The 18,446-nt window shown below is 40.3% G+C and overlaps 1 protein-coding gene across 1 annotated transcript; it reads left to right on the top strand.

Moving 5' to 3' along the window:
- Positions 1-1,725: 1,725 nt before the first annotated feature.
- Positions 1,726-17,324, top strand: entpd3 (ectonucleoside triphosphate diphosphohydrolase 3). The gene is made up of 10 exons (XM_030071530.1): positions 1,726-1,847; positions 6,603-6,740; positions 7,525-7,642; positions 8,020-8,179; positions 9,303-9,462; positions 9,807-10,034; positions 11,125-11,388; positions 12,381-12,509; positions 14,055-14,192; positions 16,153-17,324. Exons 2-10 carry the CDS (start codon positions 6,606-6,608, stop codon positions 16,339-16,341), a joined length of 1,521 nt encoding a protein of 506 aa, XP_029927390.1. The 5' UTR covers positions 1,726-1,847; positions 6,603-6,605; the 3' UTR covers positions 16,342-17,324.
- Positions 17,325-18,446: the final 1,122 nt, after the last annotated feature.

Genomic DNA, 18,446 nt, shown 5'->3' with positions numbered 1-18,446 from the left:
GGCCATTGCTGCTGCCTTACATTACTGACAGTTGCATTACAGTCAAATGTATTAAGTAGAAATATGACTGAAAAGAGGGACCTCCTGGCCTAGTGTTGAGTTAACTTGGGAATTTTACAGTCTGACTTTCACAATGCTGCAATAAGCCCAAGGCTGAGTTCCAGAGTTTTACTTTGAACCCTGTAAAATCGGGGTTAACCCTGTTCCGAGGCAGGAGTTGGTAGCTCTGGGCAAAAGTCCTCTTTAGACTGTTGTCCTTTGACATCTTAGTTGTGGGATCTGGCTCCAAAGAGGAGCGAGATGAGAGCTAAGAGCGAGAAAGCTGGGGCAATAGAGAAGGAGACAGATAGCGACTAACTGCTAAATTAAATTAATGAATGGGAGTATCGGAGTGTAGAATTGTTGAGGATAGGTTGCTTTGGCTTTGTGTTGAGAGTTGGTTGAGGTTGTTTTGCTTATTGATCTGCATTGGAGACGCTGATGCAATCTAATGACTCTCCCCTCTATTGTGGTTTCTCTTTTTCCCCCCAGAAAATGAAACCCTCACCATAACACAAACATAGGCACACTTACACATGTATGAAGACACTTCTCATGTTTCTCAAAAGTGCTGCAGAAACCATACATTACACAAACACTCACACATTTATGTGCACACACATACATACGTGCGCAAACACACAAATACAGAAGAGCATGCAATTAAAAGTATGCTGTCAGCTCTTGTCACTGTCTGCCAAAGAAAGCAAAACAAACATATGGCCTCATTTTCCATTATGAGTGACAGTAACGTTTGTGGGATAGAGCAGTGACTCAGAGTTTGGCCTTGGGTTTGAAGTAAAACCTGGAGCACACAAGGACTGATAAAGCTTTGTCTTGGAATAAGTGCACATGATGGCAAGAGAGGGGAGATATTATTCCAACAAGACAATTAGATAATGCAATATCAGTGCTTGGTCAATCTAAATCAACAGTCACCATGCCTGGACTCATTCCAGGGTTAATTAAAATTAGATTGCTTGGTGGCTTAAACCAAAATGATTTTGACGATTTGTTTGTCACTCGTCATTCCAGGTGTGAACGGTTTGACTATAAATTTACATCCACATCATTGTTTACCTGACATCACCACAGGGGGATTCACAGCATGTGTAAACAGTAAAAAAAAAAAAGACATTTGTGCAGCGTGGCATCCTAGTTGCTCAGCTTCCTCTTTGTTCTCTTCCCCTCTTCTTCCTTGGACTCCTGTCGCCTTCCTTTTATTTTCAACATTTATCATTAAAACGTTTTCTACGATCTGCACTTGAGTCCCAATCCTGAGATCTGACAGGAACCAGGTGCAAAGTGATCTTACTGTGAAACTTGGGGTCACTACAATTTCACTTTTCATTAACAAGATCCAATTACAGTAAATTGTCTGATATCCTCAATTCAAGCCTATCAAACACTTTGTGATAGCCTGTGTGAAGAATGGTAAATTGTCTAGCACTTTGTTCCACTGAATATATCAACGAACTATTAAACAACTGCTCTTGGTCTCAAGTCTGTTATCAGTCATTGCCTGTCTGTACTCCTCGTGTGTTGGAAGCGGTCCTGGCTGTTATTCATGTGGTGGGAGTGGTGAAAGCTGGAGTGTGTAACCCCTCCCATCCCCCCCCCCCCCTGCCTCTGTTGGGGTACACCACTCCTATCCCTGTGGGCAGATCAATGAGGAGCTTACAATCTTCAGACCTCTCTCACTCGCTGACCACTCACTCCCTCGCTCTATCTACCTTCCTTTAGAGCTCTCCTATTTCGTCTCACTCTCTTTCCCAACCAGGATCCACGGTCCCAACCTCCTTCTGCAGGTAGGAACAAACAATTTCAGAAAATCTTTTCTCTCTCTCTCTCTCTCTGACTCATTCCTCATTCCTTCATTCACAGGAAACCCCCAGGGCTTGAATGAAAGTGGTGACAAAGTGACAAAGAAATTATTTTAGTAAATTTGTTTAATGTGCAGAGAGTTGTGAAGTCTAATTCAGTTTAACACAATAGATTGTGTAATAGACTGCATGTGCCAATGACATACTGGATTTTTTCCTTCTTGTCTGTCTCAGGACTGGTTAGAACAAGCAAAAACACCAGACTAAGATGCATTTGATTCTTTTATCTTGACAAACTCAGATGGCCAAACTCAGTTTGTTGGCTATGCTGTGCAGTCATTGAATTCCCAGAGATAGATGCTTGTGGCTCAGTTTCCTGCACATAATGATTCACAAATTTTGGGCCCCACAGAAATTCTTATTTCAGGAATTTTATCAGTGGAGCGGAAGTATAAATTCCACTGCTGTAGAGCAGGTGTAACGGACAGCCCCTGACAGGTCTGTGCAAGCAAATCTTGAAGTAGGTGTTAAGACAACCTGGAGCCAAAACAAATACACACTACACACATACACTTTGCTGTGATGTTAAGGATTACACTGACCACAGGCTGATCAGTGCAGTGTGCTAATATTATGTTTTTAGAATTAATTTTTCCATTAGTCTAGATGCAGTGTCTGTTCAGTAAATGATTGGGACAGTCAAAATCAAGGTGTCCATTTCATTAATGTTGAAGCCTCGTACAGTGCTGGCTCTGCCTATGTTGGCGCCCTAGGCGAAATTTTACTCCCTTTTACCCTTCCATGCTACTACCCGTACTTGTGCCGCCCCCATGTGTCATGAAAAAATGCCGCCCTGGGCGACTGCCCGCTTCGCCCATGTCAAAAACCGCTACTGGCATTGTACTTAAGTGTAGTAATTTTGGATTAATATTGTGTTATTATATTGTTTTGTGCTGACGAGTAGCAGATACTCATAACTCATACAGTCAGAAATGTTATCATCACTTCAGTCAGTGCAAGGAAATCTCTGATTTTCATCTTTGCAACATACAAGGATGCAGTTGCGCTTTAGGTCTTTAAAGCCTAATAGTTTGCTGAAAATTACTGGTGAAAAAAGGTGAAACAGTACATAAGACATATTAAAGAAATAAATACTTAGATAAGTGTTCCTTGCAACTGAGTGACAGAAACAGTGACAGAAACTAGGCTAAGAATGTAAGTACTTAAACACACTGTGTGTATCACATAGACATATATCTCCAATACTTCTTCCCATTGCAGTAATTGACAGCCAGCTTTGTCTCCCACATATAGAAATAGTTTATGTTCATGGACGCGAGCCGAAGAAATGAAATGCAAAATGTTATAAGAATATGGCCACCAAGAGAATTCAGCCAAATGGCTAAGCCTGGTTTGGCAAGAGAGGCTTTATAACTATTATGTAACTAACTCATAGATGTGGAGCATTGAGCAAACTAAGGTAACATCTGTTTAAGTCATGAGACAGCTACTTGATGTGTCATCAGTTTCTAAACACACCCTAAAAGCTCTCATCTGTTTGGCTCCAGCGGAGTAACAAAGAGCGCTGTAAAAGCAGGAACCTGTAATTTCAAAACATAACAAACCCTGAATCGTACTAATCACAGTCCAGATCTGCTAATAACCTGACATGTCAACAACAAGGGAGTTAAATATTGACTCGATTAGTAGGGAGAGAGAGGGAGAGAGAGAGAGAGAGAAAGAGAGAGAAAAGAGTTTTAGCTTCTTATTCCTACATGCCAAATTAGAGAATGTAATAACACCAATATGGTGTGAAGCAATAGCAGTTGTAACCCGCTGTGCACTGATGCAACGTTTAAACATACTCTGTCACAACCACCTATAACTACTCCTTCCTGACAAGAGAGAACGCTATAGCTTTATCAGCATCTGACGGGTCCCTTCGGTGGCTTCATTATTACAAACGCATGCTGTGCAGCTGAGCTTTATTCAAACCTACCCCACTTTTCACGAGTGGGGTAGGTTTGAATCTGGACTGTGATTAGTACAATTCAGGGTTTGTTATGTTTTGAAATTACAGGTTCCTGCTTTTACAGCACTCTTTGTTACTCCGCTGGAGCCAAACAGATGAGAGCTTTTAGGGTGTGTTTAGAAACTGATGACACATCAAGTAGCTGTCTCATCTGCTTCAACCTGCAGATAGAGAATATATATGTGACATCGCTGTACCATAAAACAAACAAACAAACAAACAAAAAAAATTCTCTAACATTAAAACTACTTTGGGAGAAGTGTTAGGGGAAACCAGAGTTTACGGGGTTAAACAAAGGATCGAGAACCCTAATTATATTCATTGTTACAGTGACATAAATAGTAAGAAGGAGACAAGTAGATGAACAATAATACTTTTTCTCTCCTTAATGTTTTTTTTTTTTTTTTTTTTTTTAAATGAATTCTCTGTTGTCTTCCCTTGTGCATACGTATAACAAATCCAGGTTACATAGCAACAGGAATTCCCTGAAATGATTACGTAACATGACATGGAGAAATTAATGCATGCACAGCACACAAGGGGGAGTAAAACAGCATTCAGGACAGAACAAGAGAATTAAACAGCTCTCATGTAGATAATGACACCAAAATGATACCTTGTGTGAGAATACAAGTGGGTGGGAGGGTGTGTGTGTTGACAGACAAAGAGCATTATGTGCCGTGCTATTGAGGGTGTTACGGAGTGTCTACCTTATCAAAATCATACACGTTAAATACATATGTGAACAACAGACTGGTGGGTGAGCCACATGTCAACATATGAAAAACATCATTTTGTTACTCAGTGTCAATGTAAATAGTTCTCAAGGCAGCATGTGGTGGATTTGGCTTACAACACTGTTCTTTGTCAATGAACTAACCCTGGAGGCTCAAACGGAAATGAGTCTGGCAAGGCATGTCGTGTTTCTGGAAAAGGCTGTGGTGTGATGGAAACTAAGATCAGAAAGACACAAGCCAAACACCCATTTATTTCCATGGCAACAACTCAATTAAACAAGGAGTGGTAGCCATGGGGAGTCTCAAGGAAATACATGGACTAGGGGAGGTGAATACATGGACTAGGGGAGGTGGGATATATTGACTAGGGGATGTAATGACTGCCACAGATCATCATGGAAAACATTAAAGTTTTCTAAGTCTAAGTCTGATCTTCCTGTGAGGTTTTTCATTGTCTGCCTGGGCTGTGGAATCTTTGATGGAGCACTATCCACTTTATAAATCTCCCATCATTCACCTGCCCAGCAGCTCTCCAGTGTTTGTGCTGAAAATGGCTGGCTGCTTTAACTACAATTGCTCGTCTGCGCACACAGAGTTAATATTTCTTCAGTGACTCATTGCTTGTGAATGGGGATGGGGATGGGAAAATATAGGATTTTACTGTGGATCGCGAAAATAAACAATCACAGAAAGTTGATGTTGGTGAATTTCCGATAATTTCGTGACCTGCCAGGATGATTGTGACATGAAATTTTCAGACTGTTTCATGCCTCCTTGTATCTTGGTTAAAGGCTGCATGTTGCACATGCTGGTTACCAAAACCCTCTCTAATCCATGACCAATACAAGCCTAACCCTTGAACAGGTTCCGGCAAGCTATGTAATGTTGCCTAATGAGGTAGATAAATGACCTGAGGAACTTAATCCACCAGTGGGGTTGTCATAACACAGACGTTCTGCTTGTATAACCTGCAACAACAGGTGATATGAAGCTGTAAATATGCTGCTGTTGGAAGCAATTATGGGAACCTGAAAACATCTGATGATTGAGACATAATATAATATGATATAATCTCTCACAGTTCAGGAAGACAAAATTTGATCCACATGAAGTCCATGAAGATCGCTTCATCACTCATCATCTGCACTTTAAGTTTGAGTTTTAAGAAAACAAAAGGCAAAGGCAAAACCAAAACCATCGATGCTTTGTGAAATAGAAGGTTGTCATTTGACAGCAGCCGATATACTTGATGTTTGTCAAACGGCTGTACTGTACTAAGGCCTGCTTACACCCTCAAACCCATCATCTGAGACATTGGTATCAACAAGCATTGATCTTGGGCCCATTAAGTCAAGCCACAAAACCAATCTTGGAAAAATCTGAATATTGGGTGGTGACTTAACATGGCATTTTCTTTGTCTGTGTAAAAGACACGCCACTAATTAATTAAACATTTTAGAGAAACCTAACACAAAAATTAGCCGGGTTATCAGTATAACTGGCTGTGTCTATTGGCTTCTGTAGCACATAGGGCTCAGGTGAAGGACTTTGACGGAAAGGAAACTCATGATTCACTGCAGTTTTTCTTTACATTTTCTTCCTGATACTGTACATCCCTATCTCATTGTTTCCCACCAAATTTAGCAATGGCACCACAGCTGCCAGTAACATTAACCCAATATTTTAATCTTAAATTTTTGATCGCTCTTTTTTATTTTATCGATTAATTTTAACCACTGTTCTTCAAAATGAGTTTCATAGTTTTACTTAATCCTAACATATTTTGCTATTCTGGTTTACTTCACTTAGTCTGTGAAGTCTATTTGATAAGTGCTATAAAGTTTAATATTATTGCACACCTTGTAAAATTCTCCTTGTATCATCAGTTTAAGCACTAAGATGCCTTCACAGTGAAAAAACACGCATCTTTTCTCAATTTGCTTCGATCTGTCTGCCCTTCCTCCATAACAGGAAATGGCTGCCAAACGGCAAATGGGCTTCAGGTGTCGTCTCGTGGTGGTGTTGCTTCTCCTCCTGGGCAGTATTGCTGCTATTATTGCAGTCGCGGTTATCCAGGACACGTGGAGGTTTCAAGAATACAACACGGAGGTGGTGAACACATACATGCACAAATACATTCGCATGCTGTATGCAGAGATGCACACACACAAGCACATTCTCTAAACCAGATACCCTACCCCCCCACGCAAATTTCCCTCCGGGTATGTGGAGCCAAACATTATCCAGACGTCAATGACAAGGTCAGAGTAAGAGGTTTGTGAGCATTCAGGTCGACTTACCCTGATGGACCATGTGTGGTTTATGGGTGGTAGTGGTGGAGGGGCTGTGCAGAAGTATGCCCTGCATTTTTAATTTCACCATTATAGTCCTTGAGGGAAGCAATTGTGATAATATGGGACTTTTACATCAGCCCAACTGGAAACCTTAATAGTAAACATATGATGATTGTGCACAAAAGAGAATGAAACATATTAGATGTCTGCCTCTGAAAATGCTGATGCTTTATTCCCACTCTTTTGTAATGAATGCATTAGATAGATAGATAGATAGATATCATGCAAAGTTACAAACAGAAATTCAGGAATGCAAAAGTCAAGGCTTTAGAGACCCTGTAATATTTCTGTGACCGCACAGGGATCATGAAAGGATTAGTGTTAGAAAAAGATACAGAATAAGAACTAAGTGGTGAGTTGTGACACAGAATGACTTTTAGAGCAAATTAGAGTTTTGAGTGAGTTGAAAGGAAAAAAATTCATTCATTCATCTATCTCCCTCTTTCTCTGTCCTTTCCATCTCTTTTTCATGGTTTCTCCTTACTTTCTTTGTTTGCCTCTCTGTCTTTCTGTTTTTCGCTCTCACTTGTTCCCTGTAGTACGGCATAGTGATAGACTCCGGGTCGTCCCGTTCCACCGTGTACCTGTATGAGTGGCCGGGGGAGAAAAAGAATGAAACAGGAGTGGTGAAAGAGGTACTGCACTGCAGAGTTGCTGGTGAGTTATTTTCTCTAATATGAGAGCAGTGAATTGCAGATTTTTGAGCTAAATTTGACAGCTGGCCCATTTTAATTTCTGACATAAAAATTAACATTGTGACATAAAAATATGAGAAATTATGATAAAATGAAACTGTGAGGGTAAAGGCAATTGGGTTATTGAATGTAAGGAACTTTTTTTGAGTTAATTCCATGGGAAAATCTAAGGTTGTTGAATATATTTGAAATCTAAGGCATACACCAAGAACTTTTTAGAAACCTTTATTCAGTTGATTTAACCTAAGCTATTAAGAGCACATTCACTCAGCCATTTCTTGTCATGCTTCTAGTGCAGCAATGTAAGAATCTGATTTCAGCTCCGCTTGGTGTCCATAGGTAATGGCATCTCAGATATGGGGGTTGACCCAGTGAAAGATGCTGCATCATGGAAAGGCTTCAAAGCCTGCATGGTCAACGTCACCGAAAACATTCCTCCTGAAAAACACAACAAAACACCCCTCTTCCTGGGAGCTACTGCTGGAATGAGACTGCTGCAGTAAGGAAATGTTGAAATAAGGATCTTGAGGGCATTTATCCACCAAGAATAGAGTGAGGGGTGATAGGGAAGACCAGAGAGATTTGGCCTCACAGTATGTGTTGACATGGTATGTCTTCACACACCCCATGATATTTTCTAAGCCTGCTGAGCCTCCAGGACGCTCCAGTAGAACATGTTTACACTGCAGGCGGGGGTTCACAAACGGGACATCCAGATGGTGCAACTGCACTCTGGAGCTGCAGAACTGCGCACGGAACAGTTCTATTTAGGTTTACTTGTTTACATTTGTTTTTGTTTGACTTTGCTTAAAGCTGCATTGCAAATCCCTGAGGGTTGATTAAACAAGGACTGTTCAACTGATACAAATGAGGAAAAAGTATGTAAACTATGAGAACCATCAAGTTCTGGGCTTATTCCACATTTTTGGTCACAGTCTAAATGGTCCCCACTGGAAACAAACCAAACTTGCAGAGTGCACCTTTAATTTGTGTGAAAATGTTTCAAGTCTCATAGCTGTGTTGTGCAATACCCAGCATGTGGATACAGTAAGATCAGTTTTTTAATGCAAGTAATCAACAGTAAATGACTGGAATAAAAATGTAGGCAATGATGTTGTTGCTGTAATAGGCAATAAACATAAAGGAGACAATGATGATGATTATTCCTCTGATTCCAAATATGATCGCCTCTGATCCATTTACACAGCCTGCCACTGGTCCTTAACCTGTCTTCTGTTTTGTTATGAAGGATGGAGGATGAAAAGAGGTCCAATAAGTTCTGGGCTTATTCCACATTTTTGGTCACAGTCTAAATGGTCCCCACTGGAAACAAACCAAACTTGCAGAGTGCACCTTTAATTTGTGTGAAAACGTTTCAAGTCTCATAGCTGTGTTGTGCAATACCCAGCATGTGGATACAGTAAGATCAGTTTTTTAATGCAAGTAATCAACAGTAAATGACTGGAATAAAAATGTAGGCAATGATGTTGTTGCTGTAATAGGCAATAAACATAAAGGAGACAATGATGATGATTATTCCTCTGATTCCAAATATGATCGCCTCTGATCCATTTACACAGCCTGCCACTGGTCCTTAACCTGTCTTCTGTTTTGTTATGAAGGATGGAGGATGAAAAGAGGTCCAATGAGGTCTTGGCAAACCTCAGAAAATACCTGGGCTCTCTGCCCTTCATGTTCCAAAATGCCTCCATAATCTCTGGACAGGAAGAAGGGCTGTATGGGTGGATCACTGTCAACTACCTCATGGGAAACTTCCTGGAGGTAAGTACAACAAGGTAGAGGTTAACAGTGATGCTGGGGAAGGTGAAGGCATGCCATGTTGGAGGAGATAGCTGCATCAGTGCTTCAATTGTTTCTGGTCGATGAGGGTCCAAAAATTATTTAAAGGACCATACCAGTCATTTGGAATGTTTGGCCCATTTACAATTTACCCACATTTTACATTGCAACAAATAATTTTGCAAATCATTCTGAGGAGAATGTTTGAAATGTCATCACCATTTGTAAACCATGGAAATGATCATTTGCTGTGTGAAGCAAACATTTCCCTGGGGACTATTTTCCTTTCTACCTGAGCAAAAGTTTTCCTTCCATTACGTTTGCAGAGGCACCTGTGGAACACACATGTTAATCCTCATGGGGCAGAGACAGTGGGGTCCATGGACCTTGGTGGAGCTTCCACCCAAATTGCCTTTGCAGTCCAAGAAGACCTCCGGGGGGATGATTACTTGCAGGTCCGGCTCTATGGCTATCCTTACAATGTCTACACACACAGTTTCCTCTGCTATGGCAAGAATGAGATGGACAAACGGATTCAGGACAAAGTAATCAAGGTACATAATTTTTCTTTGGTGTGTGTATATCTATGCAAGTGCTGTTGGGACTTACCCCTGTCATATCTCTCAGTGACTCAGTCTGGTAATGGCTATTTCCTGAACTTCTCGGTTTATGTGTGTGGTTTGGTGCATGCATGTGGTTGGGAGAATTTACAGTAAGTGTGTCCTTGTGCATGTATATGCAAAATCCATTAATGCCCAGTTAAGAGGTCATCAGTGAACGGTGCTGTCCCTAAGCTGCTAACGGGCAGAGAGAGACCAGTCAGGGATGCATTATGTCATTAGGAGTATTGATCAGACCATTAATCTCATCAAGCTAGTCTGGGAGAAAATGCATTATTTCTGGTAGCTTTTAAGAAAATACTTCAAATGTATAGTAATTACAGAGGGGGATACAATGAGAGTATCTTATAGCTCTAAAATGTCTACTGAAGCATAAAATAATTCAATCTGCTATGTGTGTGATGTCTTCCTGAGTAATAGCGGGATGAGTTCACTATATACACCAGTGAACCCTGACTGAACACAAGCTGTTCTTTCAGATCCATGTAGTGCAGGACTGTATATCTAATCTAGTATTCATAATAAAATTGAAATCATCTTCCGTGCTTGTGATTCCTTTGGTTTTTGCTATTAATATATCGATTACTTTGGTCATAAAGCCAGGACCCACATCTTCCCTGTTGGTCAAACAGGCACTTTATCACCTCAAATGGGAAATGTGAATTAATAATGATAGCTACTTCTCCTCTTGTGGAGTTAAATGAAGAGGCAAAGATTTGTGCATTAGCTATATTTTCCGATTTTTTATGTTCCTGTTTTGACATGGGTTTCTTGCAAAACAACTTCCCCTTATCTCTTTTTAACATTTAAACACAGAGAAGAGCCCTCTCAGGTTTGTGTTTAGAATATCCAGAGAGGTTGTTGGCTGCGCATAAACAACGTTGTCCAAACTCTACACTCTCACCTCTTCCTCAGTGCCTCTTAACTCTTCCTTTCCACCGCTTTATCCTCTTTTCGCCATTCTGCTCTCTCCCCTGTCCTTCAACCCTCTTCTTCTCTTTTCGTCTCTCTCTAAACACTCCAGCAATCCCAGAACCGGACCTACGTTTACAATCCCTGCTATGCTGAAGGTTACAACACCACCACAAAGGCATCAGTCATCTACAATTCTCAGTGCACACAGAAGCCAGAGGACTACAACCCAGACCAGGACATTGTCATGGTGGGAGACCCAGACGCAGACAAGTGCGTGAGGATCGTGAGGTCCCTGTTTGATTTCAAGAATTGCTCCAGTGCCAGCTGCTCCTTCAACGGAGTTGAGCAACCACCAGTCACAGGAGACTTTATGGTAACATGCCATGCAAAGAAGGGACATGACAGACATGTGCAGACAGATGCAGATAGATTATCAGACACATATGAACACACCCTCTCTCTCGTACACACGGAGCTGCAGATCTGTAGACGTACAGCACACATAAACACACTCAACCATTAATCCTAACCCGACTGATTACCACACAGGGCACATCCATATAATTTGTCTTTTTTTTATTACCTGTACCAACAGAGATAAGGGCTATGTTTTGACTTCTTTACATCTGCTTGTTTATCTATTATATATCTTAAACTACTATAAATGGATTGGCATAAAACTGTTGAAAGGTTGGCCATGGGGAAAGGTGTGGTTGTAGTCGTAGGTTCTCACCAAATGGTGTATAACATCTCAGTGGATTCACACAACAGCATCAAACTTTGTTAGCCCGTCAGCAGACATAAGAGCTGACAAATCCTCAGTTTTTGACACATTCAAACAACTTTTGTGTATTGAAGAACTCTCTTTTTGTTTGGATATAACTGCCCCCTTTTTGTTGTTGTTGACCAATTTCTTACAATGCAGCCCTATGGCCACTGAAAAAATATTGAGTTGTTTGGCCAGATGGTGTTAGTATGATTACATAAAATGCAACATGCAACATAAAATGCAGGAAAATGCAACATGGTAGAAATTAAACTTTTGAAGATCGTAAATATGGAAATGGGATGAGTGACAACTGCACACAGTTGCCAAAGGAATCCACTGTACTGTAATACAGTGCAATACAGTTTTCCATTTTTCAGTCAGCTGATGCTTGCATTCATAGCAGTGTTCAGTCATTGCAAAAGAATAGGAAAACATTCATTCATCAACATGACAAACACGACACGGACCAGCAATACAAGGAATTTCATTCTTTGTTATTTTCCAGGGAAACTAGGAGCCTAATCAAATTCTAGTTGAGGCAACAGTGTGTGGGTTCATGCATCATAATTCACTGTAAATCTTTCTGTGCCTGCCAGGCATACGCTGGATTCTACTACATTGCCAGGGCTATGCTGCTCAGTGACACGAGTGTGGATGCATTCAAATCAGAGCTGGATGAATTCAAGTCTGCAGTAGAGAAATTCTGCCAAACACACTGGACGGTGGTAAGTGTCCCAAATCTGCATACTGACACAGTGTGAAGGAAAGAGGGAGGGAGGATAGAGGATGGAAGGGAGGGAAGGAAAGAAAGGAGGAAAGAAAGAAAGAAAGGAAGAAAGAAAGAAAGAAAGAAAGAAAGAAAGAAAGAAAGAAAGAAAGAAAGGTTTTCCTTTTGTTTCCCTTTTCACAAACACTTAACAGCTGTGAGTCTGTAACGCCAAACAGAACAGAAACATCTCCAGCACCCCAGGCGTTGTATATCTAACCTTCTTTTGATTCCACCAGTTCATCAAGTAACAATAACCATAGCAGAATAAAAAATGATCGTTGCAAATGTTGTGCAATGTCTCTGGCTAACAGGCATGAAAAACAAGTAAGACAAGTTCAAAACAGACCAAGTAAGGACAAACATCATGGTCTGGCTGTCTAAAGCCTGCTAGATGACCCAAAGGGGGTGGGGGTGCCCAAAAGGTGCGAGGGGTGCGAGTGTAGTTCTAGATCGGCTGAAAATCAAAACAGCACAGACAACGGCTGCAATGACAAGATGGTGATTGGCTGAGCAGAGAGATGGGAAGGATGTGGGTGGGAGGCAGGAACACAGGGGAGGATTTCTGCCAAAGAGTTTCATATTTGGAGGGAAGAGAGAGAGAAGTGCAAGAAGCCAGGAGCTAGAACGTAAACCGGATGTTGCCAAACCAGCACTGATATGGGAGAATTCAAACAGCACTATCATATGTGGGTAGTCTGTGAGAGCTGCTGACTTGCATGACCGCACAGTGAGGGCGCCGTCTTTTAAGGGGAGAGGAAAGAAGACCGTGAAATGCAAAGTCAAGACACAAACTGCGAGATGGAAAATGAAAGCAAACCTTTTTAAACTTATTGTATATATAAACTGACTAAAGAAATATAATTAGCAATTGACACATTCAATGCTCATTTTATTCTTCTTTAAATAAAACCGTAAACACCATTCTCAGATGCATGAGGAGGGTTTTTGCACCAGACAATTTGTAGTGCAGATGGCGTGCACTGTCATTCTCCTAGCACCTGTTATTCCAGCGTATCAAGAACATCTTTCTCTATTGCTTTTTTAATAAAAGGTTTTTAAATCAATTATTAAATTAATGAATGAATAATAATCTACCACCATAATTATTCAGATGGCACAGTGAGAGTCTTTAAGAAGAGAACAAAGTGGAAATCCATTTAGTAAATCATTAACTTATTCATCATTTAAAGACAGAACAATCAAATAGAACTAGTAATTGGCACATTTAATGCTGATTCAATCAACAGATACCAATTAACGCTAATTTAATTAAGGCTAATTTTCTAAAATTAAGGTCTAAAATTATTCATATGGCACACGAGGGGCACTTGTTGACATGCATGACATGACAGGCCAATGGGATACATGTTGAACAAGTTTGTTTTGGCAACTGTTGCTCAATCCCTTGTTCACCGTCTTCAGCATTCATTTAAACTCATTAAAGAGGCAGGTTTTTTTTTCAACAGCATGCTAAAGTCTGATCTTTCTTTCTCTTTCTCAGCTGACGAAAGAGAAGCACTGGGTGTCTGAGCGGCACCTGAAGACTTACTGCTACACAGGCCACTATGTGCTCACCCTGCTGGCCAATGGATACAAGTTTGACACAGACACGTGGAAAAACATTGCCTTCCAGAGACAGGTTGGTCGAAAAACAAAGCAAAGATGCCACACTTGCTCACTTGTGCATCCAATTTATGAAAGCACAAAAATAATTTTCCCCATTATACAGTGGTGGAAAAATGTTTTCGGACACCCCATGCATTTGTGAAATATTGCATTAACAAATCACTCTTACATCTTCAAGTGCAATTTCTTTTAGTACAGTCACAGCCAAAATACTAAACAAATCCTAAAAAAAGCCATTAAAAACTTAAAATTGATTGGCTCCATACAAATACATAATACATTTCGAGTATTGTGTCACTTTGGTACCAGTGATGAAGGCCGTTCTTTTTATTAAAAGACACAATTTTTGTTGCCAAGCTTCATGTCTATATAAAGCCAGCACATTTGAAAGTTCTTCAGACACAAAAATGGCTAAAACAAGGAACCTAACGCAGGAAACACGCCTGAAGATAAAGATTAAACTGTCAAGAATTTAGTTTTGTTAGTTTTTCTTGTAAACAATAAACAAAAAAATATAATTTGTATTTGTTTGTATCTGTCTAATGCAGCCACACCTTTTGAAACACAAAAAAGATTTTTCCACAAATATTTCATGATAATATTTGAGATTGTGTAACATTTTAAGGGTGTCTGAAAACTTTTTTCCACCACTGTACATCCATCATCGCCATTACTGCCTTCAGTTGTCCTTCATATGATTAACTCCATCATCAAATCTTCATAGTGTGTGTACTGTCTCTGTTTTGAACACCAACATCTCTTGCTCAAGCATCTTTCATTGCATGTGTTTGAAATTCACAAGATACTCTTGGTAAGTGGATGGGGCCACCCATTGAGATCCAGCAGAGATGGATGGCTGACATACTCATCATCTGCAGACAAAAAGTTAAGAGTGAAAGGCAGAAAATTTATTCCTCCCCTATGCCTGGGGGACATGGAGCCTCTTTTACAATGGAGCTCCCTCAACAGTAGGAGATTCCCAGTCTGTGAGAATCCCCTCCATTACTAATGAGTCATCTAAGAAGAAAATAACTCTTAAAAAGTCACACATTACAGGCACTGTTTCCAAATTGCAGTTACCATTTTGCACTTAAAAACAAGGGCTTCCCTCAACAGCAGGCGATGGCCTTGATTTCAAGACCCACCAACAAGCGAGTTACTGTGCTGTGTGTGCTGCTTCATGCCTTTGGGGTGTCTGCGAGCTGAACATCTCTAAGAGGAAGTGAGAAAACAGACTCACTTGGAATCTTTCGTTGGAAATTAGCTGGATGCTCTGAGTCATGTGTAGCCGCAGGGTTTCTATTATTAAAGAAACAGTTCAACCAAAATACAAAGGAAACAAAACAGAGATATTTTCCCGCCTATCCCGAGTGCAATCTATCCATCCAGATGGTTTTTGTCTGATTTGGGAGGTTTCCAGTCTTCCCTGTCTACCCTCACCCCAGTGCAGTGAGGCTACATGGGTATTTGTGGAGCTCAAACTGTCAAAAATGTACATGTGAAAAACAGCAACAGCTTTTTATGTCCAAAAACAACAGCATGGACACTTGATCTGCTTGCTGCTGAAGAACACCGGCAAGCTGTATCTATCCACCCCTACACAGGAAATTTTTCCCAAAGAAACTCTCTGTGGATTCGGTTCACTATCCATGTCATTGTTTGTAAGAAGAACTGGTGCTGTTTAGTTTTCCACGTGTCCATTTTTTGCAGCTTGTGCTCCACAAATCTGCCCAGCGCCATTGTATTAGTGTCCCAGGAGACAAGGAAGATTGCAGCTGAAACAATCTAGCGTGATAAATTGCAGTAGGGGTAAGTGGAGAAAATATCTTTATGTGTAACCTGGGTGAACTGTTCCTTTAACTTAATCACAACAGGCTTGTGGCAGCAACAGCGCTCAGACAAAAAGGTGCATCATGTAAAATCTCAGACACAAAATGCAAAATGGCTAATCTGCTGTCTTGTGCTCTGTCCAGGTGAAGGACACCAGTGTGGGCTGGAGTTTGGGCTACATGCTCAGTATGTCCAACATGATCCCATCTGAGGCCAGAGACGTCACCCCCATGGCGAGCAGCGTCTTCGCCGGCCTCATCTTCCTATTTTCAGCTCTGACCATTGTAACCATGGTCTTACTCCTCATCATGTTCGTTCGCACCTGTTACTGAGCGGGTTAAACGTCTACTTTTAAACCAAACGGAGTCATTCTAAACGTTCCACCCATGCTGTAGTACAGTTGGTACTTGTAAAGTGCTACAGCTGCCTGCGCCCAGGTAATCCTACACAAAGCAAGACAGGAATGTGTTTGTATATTTGAGCCTGAGCCATTTACTTGCTTCCTATGCCAATGATGAGAACCAAAAACCAGTTACATAAATTCAGAGATGGAAAATAAGTTTATTTACTCAAGCACTGTACTTAAATTGAGCTCAGGATTTTACGCAGACAGCAGTATTTGTTGGTCTACACGTGTGTAATACATCCACCAATTCTGGTTCATTAACTCCTTCCCAAGAAGAAAGAGCGCTTCAGTGGGAGTGTACTCCTCCAAAATGAGTGAAGTAAACAGAGACCAGAAAACAACACAATTTTGAGAGGTGGCACAAAGCTCAAAAAATCTTTTGAAGTATGCACAATAGCCCATATTTGTTTTGGTTTCACTTAAGCATTCTTTTTTTAAGAGTGTCCAAAATGGTGCAGCTATTTTAAGGTAGAAAACAGATATTGACCAACAAATACCAGTAAATGTGTACAATGCTGAAGTATCACTTTTTTAAAAAACTGAGGTGTAGGCACTTTACTTGAGTTTCTCCACTTGGTGAGGCTACATTTCAGAGGGAAATGCTAAGCTTTTCACTCCATTTTTTGCTCCATTATGACAGCACCACTTTCATTTAAGTCAAGGATTTGAGTAGTTTTCCACCATAAAAGCTGGAGCGGCCAGAAATCCTGTTTGGGTTTTTGAGTTGACGACCTGGCTTCAGAATTGAGACTCAGTTACCGCGTTGTGACACTGAAAGGAACCAGACAGATTCCTAACAACTGGAAAACAATTGACTCAGGTCTTTTTTCACATTATGCAATATCCTCCACTAGAGGGAGAAATAGCAAAGACACGATGTACATATTCTGAAAAGGCTCCAAGAAACATTCAGAGCCCATAAACATTGATCTGTATGTGCATGCGTGTGCACACACTAAAGCACATCTTACTTTGTCTCCTCCAGTCAGTCTCCTATTGATTATGTTTTTTTTTTTTTTTTTTGTATTATAATTGCACTGAATTATTCATCCTCTATACACCAAAGCAAGCAGCACCATTGTGCCAGGGCTTCATTTCAGTGATCAGTGCATTAACCTATGGATGTATTATGAGTGTACAATAATAGCCTGTACATACTTACTGAAAGTCTTCCTAATATTTAATGTACTGGCATTATGTAACAACACAGTGTGGGTACAAAGTATGCAATCATTATGCACTAAAATATGTACATGCAGAGGAATGAATGAGTCATACAGGCCGAGGCAACAAGCTGGCAAAATATCTTGTCACAAAAATATATATGTTTAAATAAAATATACAGATTCTTTCTGGAGTTCTGGGCAGTTGCCTAAAACATTTATTGTTACTTAAGCGTATTCATACTTTTTACAAAATGTATTTTTTAATTAATTAGATAATTCATTCATTCATTACTAATGTTATTTTGTAAAAACTTTTATTAATATTATCGTTTTTTTTTTTTTTTTTTAATTAAGCATGTATAGGGTATTTCTGTATAATGATTTCAAACTTAGGAGGCTAATTCACAGGTTAATGCACCACCAGATAAAGTCAGATTTGGAAGGTGACAACAAATTATGAAGGAATTCCATGTCAGGAGTTTTAGTTGAGGACTATGCCTTATGCATGCAGTCATGTTCTGTGCCTTAGATCATGTAGCGAAAAATAACATAGATGATTCACACATATGCAGTTTTTTGATGTTTCTGATTGTATTTGTATAGGCAACAACAACAACAACAACAAAAAAGTCTGACCTTTTATTCTGTGCAAGCAGTTTATAGAGCCATAAAAGTCATAAATATCTGCCCTTGTCAAAACACAGCCTTTGAAATGCTACAATGAAATGTTTACATTTACGCTATTTCACTGACTGATGAAGTCGGTGGATTCAGCTGGAGCAGGAGATGCAAACACTGTTGCCTTTTTCCATTTGACACAGTGTACTGTAAGGTGCCTGGCAGAACATCAGGGAAATCCAACATC

Source organism: Myripristis murdjan, chromosome 16 (assembly GCF_902150065.1).
Source record: "Myripristis murdjan chromosome 16, fMyrMur1.1, whole genome shotgun sequence".
Taxonomy (NCBI): Eukaryota; Metazoa; Chordata; class Actinopteri; order Holocentriformes; family Holocentridae; genus Myripristis; species Myripristis murdjan.
Note: the sequence above shows the minus strand (reverse complement) of the source record. Positions and strands in the feature narration are given on the sequence as shown.

Coding starts and splice junctions, on each gene's coding strand:
- entpd3 (XM_030071530.1), top strand. CDS start 6,606: ATGGCTGCCAAACGGCAAATGGGCTTCAGGTGTCGTCTCGTGGTGGTG. Junction 8,180..9,302: donor GCTGGAATGAGACTGCTGCA/GTAAGGAAATGT, acceptor TTTGTTATGAAG/GATGGAGGATGAAAAGAGGT. Junction 12,510..14,054: donor GCCAAACACACTGGACGGTG/GTAAGTGTCCCA, acceptor TCTCTTTCTCAG/CTGACGAAAGAGAAGCACTG.